The 6360-nt window shown below is 37.3% G+C and overlaps 1 protein-coding gene across 1 annotated transcript in view; it reads right to left on the reverse strand.

Moving 5' to 3' along the window:
• Positions 1-30: 30 nt before the first annotated feature.
• Positions 31-6360, reverse strand: part of LOC130587724 (importin subunit alpha-7-like) — a gene marked incomplete at its 3' end in the record, with an annotated part of 6707 nt that continues 377 nt past the window's right edge. Inside the window, exons 2-7 of the mRNA XM_057388701.1 lie at positions 5823-5918; positions 3890-3989; positions 3549-3643; positions 2448-2579; positions 945-1033; positions 31-130 (exon numbers count right to left, since the gene is read on the reverse strand). Coding sequence (XP_057244684.1) covers positions 31-130; positions 945-1033; positions 2448-2579; positions 3549-3643; positions 3890-3989; positions 5823-5918 — 612 coding nt within the window. The remainder of the gene's footprint in view (positions 131-944; positions 1034-2447; positions 2580-3548; positions 3644-3889; positions 3990-5822; positions 5919-6360) is intronic.

The raw sequence follows: 6360 nt of genomic DNA on the forward strand, positions 1-6360 counted from the left end.
AAATAAACATTTTGGAAAATTTCTCCTCACCTTCTCGAATTCTGGAGGAGGACTTTTGCCTCTGCACAGGTTGGACAAAGCCCAGACCGCGTTTCGTGTCATGGTCAGCCTGGTGGACGTGGTGAGGAGCCTGGGGAGAAAAATCTGGGATTATTGAGGGGGAAAACAAGAGGGAATTGGAAGGATTCAAAGGAAAATATGGAATTAAAAGTAAAATAAAATATTGAAAGATTCAAAGCCAAATCTCGAAGGGTTTAAAGCAAAATATTGAATTCAAAGTCAAATCTTGGATTCAAAGTCAAATATCGAAGGATTCAAAGGAAAATCTGGATTTCCAAGTAAAATCTGGAATTCAATGTAAAATCTGGGATTCCAAATGAAAACTGGGATTCCCAGTAAAAAAATATCTTGATTTCCAAGTAAAAAAAATCTTGAATTCCAAGTAAAAAAACCTTGAATTCAAAGCAGAATATGGAATTCAAAGTAGAATATGGAATTCCAAGTCAAATCTCAAAGGATTCAAAGCAAAATCTCCAGGGATTCGAAGCAAAATCTCGAAGGATTCAAAGCAAAATATCTGGAATTCCAAGTAAAAACTGAACTCAAAGTAAAACATTGAATTCCAAGTAAAATATCAAATTCAAAGAAGAATACTGAATGAAACATAAAGTATTGAATTCAAAGTAAAATACTGAATTCAAAGCAAAATATTGAATTCAAAGTAAAATATTGAATTACAAGCAAAATATGGAATTCCAAGTAGAATATTGAATTCAAAACAGAATATTGAATTCAAAGTAGAATATTGAATTCAAAGTAAAACACTGAATTTCTCCTCTCCCAGTGGTTCAGTTCCCAGTAATGCCCAGGAAATCTGTGGGTCCAGCTCCAAAATTGCTTTTTTTGGCATCATGAAACCCCAAAAACTGTTCCTGGTCACTCACATTAACAAGGGAGGAAGGATGGAGCAGTTGAGGACGTAATCTCTGCACACTGAGCTGTCCCCAGCGATGTTCCCCAGCGCCCAGACAGCCTGAAAAATGGCAAAAATTCCACAATTCAGGGTTTTTAATGAGGGAGGAACAGGTAGAGAGATAAGAAATTATAATTAAATTGTAATTTTCTTGTAATTCCAGGGAAATAATGCCATCAGTGCTCTGGAGGCAGTTTAATGAGGGAATTTGTCATTTTTGGGGAAAATATTTTTTTAGGATTCCACCCCCTGCCATACAGCAGCTTGACCATGGAAAATAAAGTTTGATTTTTTACATCCCAATTTCATCCCCATTTCCAGGAGAAACAAACCCAAACTGATTTTTCCTAGGAACTATTGCTTGATTTTTCTCATAATCAAGTTTTCATGAGCACATTGAGGTTTGAGAGCACAAACAAAGCTCTGAAATCATTGAGGAAATGTGGGAAGGGAGAAGGAAATTGTTTGTGGAGTTGGCTCATGCTCCTGTGGCTCAATTTCAGAAATTTATACTGAAAAAGTTTATTTTAATCAGTGAATTTATCATTTTTGAGGCAGATATTTCCTTAGGATTCCACCCCTGCCATACAGCAACCTGACCATAATTCCATGGAAAACAAAGTTTGATCCTTCACATCCCAATTCCAGCCCCATTTCCACATAAATCCTGGAGAAACAAACCCAAACTGAGTTTTCCTATTTTTTTTCCCCTCAAAACCAGGTTTCTATGAGCACATTGAGGTTTGAGAGCACAAACAAAGCTCTGCAATCATTAAGGAAATTTAGGAAAGGAGAGAGAAAAGCTTTTCCCAGTTGTGTGTGGAGTTGGCCCACACTGCTGTGGCTCCATTTCAGAAATTTATAGGGATAAAGTTTCTTTTAATCAGTGAATTTGTCATTTTTGGGGAAAATATTTCCTTAGGAATCCATCTCCTGCCATACAGCAACCTGACCATAATTCCATGGAAAACAAAGTTTGATCCTTTACATCCCAATTCCATCCCCATTTCCACATAAATCCTGGAGAAACAAACCCAAACTGAGTTTTCCTATTTTTTTTCCCCTCAAAACCAGGTTTCTATGAGCACATTGAGGTTTGAGAGACACAATGCTCTGAAATCATTAAGGAAATTTAGCAAAGGAGAGAGAAAAGCTTTTCCCAGTTGTATGTGGAGTTGGCTCAAACTCCTGTGGCTCAATTTCAGAAATTTATTGGGAAAAAATTTATTTTAATCAGTGAATTTGTCTTTTTTGAGGCAAATATTTCCTTAGGATGCCACCCCCTCACCATATTATCACTGAAAACAAAGTTTGACCCTTTACATCCCAATTCCATCTCCATTTCCACACAAATCTGGAACCAGTTGTGATCACTCAATTTAAACAGCATTTTTAACACATTCATGTTTTTAAGATTATAAAATTTAAAATGTTTTTAACATTTTTGGACCCCAAAGGAAGGAACCATCCTCACCTGTTCCTGAACATCCTCAAAGTCTGAGTTTAAGAGCTCAATAAAGATGGGAACTGCCCCGGCCTCGATGACGATTTTGGTTTGTTGGGAAGTGCCTGAGGCAATATTTGTCAGRGCCCACGCTGCCTCAAACTGAAAAAAAAAAAGTGAAAAATAAAAATTTTAATGACAAATATTTTGCTGGAATCAAGCTGGTTTTATTCTATCGAAAATTCCTTCAGCTTCTGCTATGAAGATTTTATGAGAGAAAGGAAGAGAAGAGCTCAGAAGTCAAAGATTTTTATTTTCTTGAGCAACCAAAGAATTTTCACAATTGCTGAAAACTTTCTCAGAAGCCACAGCAGCTCCGAGAATGAGCAAAGAAAAACATAATTTCAACCCCACAGCCATTTCCCAGCAAGAAAAATAAAAATAAAAATGCAAAAACCACACAAAGAAKAGAAATTTTTYTGCATTTATCCAATATCCTAAAAAWGCTGMGAGTTCTRGGCAAGCTGAGCAGAAATTTTCTGATTTTACCAACTTTTTTCTTTGGTTTAAAATAATTTCCATCCAATTCTCCTGGAAATTCAGCCCCTCTGATGAGGCCAGRGATGATGATTTGGATCAAATTCCATGCAAGGAATTCTTTTTAACCCCTCCAAAAAAATCAGGATTTATTACCAAGCTGGAAGAAATTTCAGGGATCAGCACTGTCCAACCCATTTCAAATATTTCTATTTAAAATCCTCCAGCAATGGAGGTTTTTCTTCACCCAAATTCTTCCTAAATGTTTATGCCATGGCTCCAGCAGAAATATCAGCTCCAGGAAGGCCAAACTTCCTCCTGCTGCAGCTGAATTGGGTTATTTTTGCCAGTTTTTCCAAAAATTTAGAGCAAAATTTCAAWTTTTGAATTCTAAATTCAGAGCAATTTTGAATTTAATTTTTTTTTTGCCTGASCATTCCAGAATTCCTTTGTCTTCTCCTCCAGATCATCCCACCTGCATTTTTTGGGTTCAAAAAAATCACTTTCATCACTTTCCCCTGACAGAACCTGAGGATTCTTAAAGGTTTGGAGCAGCTCCACATCTGAAGGATTGAAAACATGAATTTCCTTTACCTGTAATGTGCAATTTTCACTTCTTTTCAGGAATTCCACGAATCTTTCCACCACTCCCTGAGTGTTTATCACCTCATCTATYGGAGGATTTGGCTCTGAAACAGCAAGAGAAAAGAGTAAAAACCCTGAATATTAATTTAATTATCTCAAATTAGATTGAAATCATCAGGGCAGCTCARTAAAATAATTTTCTGTCCAATTCATACAACAGCAAATCATCAGAAAGAAATTATTACATTTCCAGATTATGGATTTCTCCCCCCAAAAGAGAAACATCAATCATAAATTCTCACAAAATGAGGGTTCTGTTAAATCCAGGGGTAGGAAGGAATTTTTTTTACCTTTGGAGAGTAATTTCCTGAATTTCTGAGTGGTTGCTAACTGTAGGTCGGGGTCTTCTGAGAAAAGCATCTCCACCATCTCTCCTGTGATCAAACCCTCCTGAAAAAATGCAGAAAAGACAGAAATGGCTCCATTTCAGACTGAGAAATTATTTTATTMATTTATAAATTTAATGCTTTATTTAAGGTATCACAGACGTGACGCCCGAACCACGATTTGGGCTTGGATAGAAATCCAAAAATTCCAAATCTGGTACAGATTTATCCAAAAATTCAAAATCAGCACAGTATTTATTTCCTGGTAGACTTTTCCAGTTCACTGTATAACATTTATGATACTGGGGGAAGATTGGGATAAAAATGGAAAATGCTGAAGGAGAATTTTTAATATTAAGCTGGAAATGAAGGGAAATTTTGAATATTAAACTGGAAATGAAGGAGAATTTTAAATATTAAACTGGAAATGAAGGAGAATTTTGAATATTAAGATGGAAATGAAGGATAATTTTGAATATCAAGCTGGAAATGAAAGAGCATTTTGAATATTAAGATGGAAATGAAGGCCCTTTTCCAGGATCTCCCCACACCCAAAACATTAAATTTGTCTGAAACCCCATTTCCAGGATCTCCCTGTACCCAAAACATTAAATCTGAAGGCCCCTTTCCAGGATCTCTTTATGCCCAAAACATTAAATTTATCTGAAACCCCATTTCCAGCATCTCTTCACACCCAAAACATTAAATTTGTCTGAAGGGCCCTTTCCAGGATCTCCTCACACCCAAAACTTTAATTTTGTCTGTAAGCTCCTTTCCAGGATCTCCTCATACCCAAAACTTTCATTTTGTCTAAAACCCCATTTCCAGGATCTCCCCACACCCAAAACATCAAATTTGTCTGAAACCCCATTTCCAGGATCCCTTCACACCCAAAACATTAAATTTGAAGGCCCCTTTGCAGGATCTTGCCATACCCAAAACTTTAATTTTGTCTGAAAGCTCCTTTCCAGGATCTCCCCATATCCAAAACTTTAATTTAGTCTGAAACCCCATTTCCAGGATTTCTTCACACCCAAACCATTAAATTTGCCTGAACTCACACCCAAAACATTAAATTTGAAGGCCCTTTTCCAGGATCTCCCCATACCCAAAACTTTCATTTTGTCTGAAACCCCATTTCCAGGATCTTCTCATACCCAAAAGATTAAATTTATCTGAAAGCTCCTTTCCAGAGTCTCTTCACACCCAAAACATTAAACTTGAAGGCCCCTTTCCAGGATCTCCCCATACCCAAAACATTAAATTTGCCTGAACTCACACCCAAAACATTAAATTTGAAGGCCCCTTTCCAGGATCTCCTCACACCCAAAACATCAAATTTGTCTGAAATCCCATTTCCAGCATCTCCTCACACCCAAAACTTTCATTTTGTCTGAAGGGCCCTTTCCAGGATCTCTTCACACCCAAAACATTAAATTTGAAGGCCCTTTTCCAGGATCTCCCCATACCCAAAACTTTAATTTTGTCTGAAAGCTCCTTTCCAGAGTCTCTTCACACCCAAAACATTAAATTTGAAGGCTCCTTTCCAGGATCTCCTCATGCCCAAAACATTCATTTAGTCTGAACTCACACCCAAAACATAAAATTTGAAGCCCCCTTTCCAGCATCTCCTCACACCCAAACCATTAAATTTGTCTGAAGGGCCCTTTCCAGGATCTGTTCACACCCAAAACCTTCATTTTGTCTGAAACCCCATTTCCAGGATCTCCCCACACCCAAAACATTAAATTTGTCTGAACTCACACCCAAAACATTAAATTTGTCTGAAACCCCATTTCCAGGATCACCCCAAGATCCAAAACATTAAATTTCTCTGAAAGCTCCTTTACAGGATCTCTTCACACCCAAACCATTAAATTTATCTGAATCCCCTTACCCCAGACGTGGTGGAGGTGACGTAGGAATCCACCAGGAGATTGTCAAACATGGATTCATCTTCATTGATCAACTCCACATTCCTTCTTTTGAAGAGCTGATGGGGACAGAATAGGGGGTTGTTATTAAAAAGCAGCTTCCACAACCTGATATTCCTGTTCTTCAACCCAGATCTGTCCTAGACTGAGCATAATTTGGATAAAATGCTCATTAATAATAGCTCTGTGCTCTCTCAGCTCTGCTTTGGCACAAAAATTTGTCAAGTTTTGCCCTCTGATATGTAAATGCTCAAGTTATTGAGATGTAAGTGGAGAATTTGGTTAAAAATCAGAGAAATTGGGGGRAAAATCAGCTTGGGGAGGTGGWRATAAAGYAAATATCCCACAYAYATCAGCTGGGAATCACCTCGTGCTTCCAGAGATCTCAAAGTCAAAAAAAAAAATACATCTCAGGGTTAAGAGGCTATCCTTTCATTTGTTCTCCCTATTTCTCCAGGAAATAATCCCTTTCATTAATTTAATCTAAAAAAAAAAAAAAAA

This window comes from Malurus melanocephalus, unplaced genomic scaffold (genome assembly GCF_030028575.1).
Source record: "Malurus melanocephalus ecotype Western Australia unplaced genomic scaffold, MMel_1.1 scaffold_2331, whole genome shotgun sequence".
Lineage (NCBI taxonomy): Eukaryota > Metazoa > Chordata > Aves > Passeriformes > Maluridae > Malurus > Malurus melanocephalus.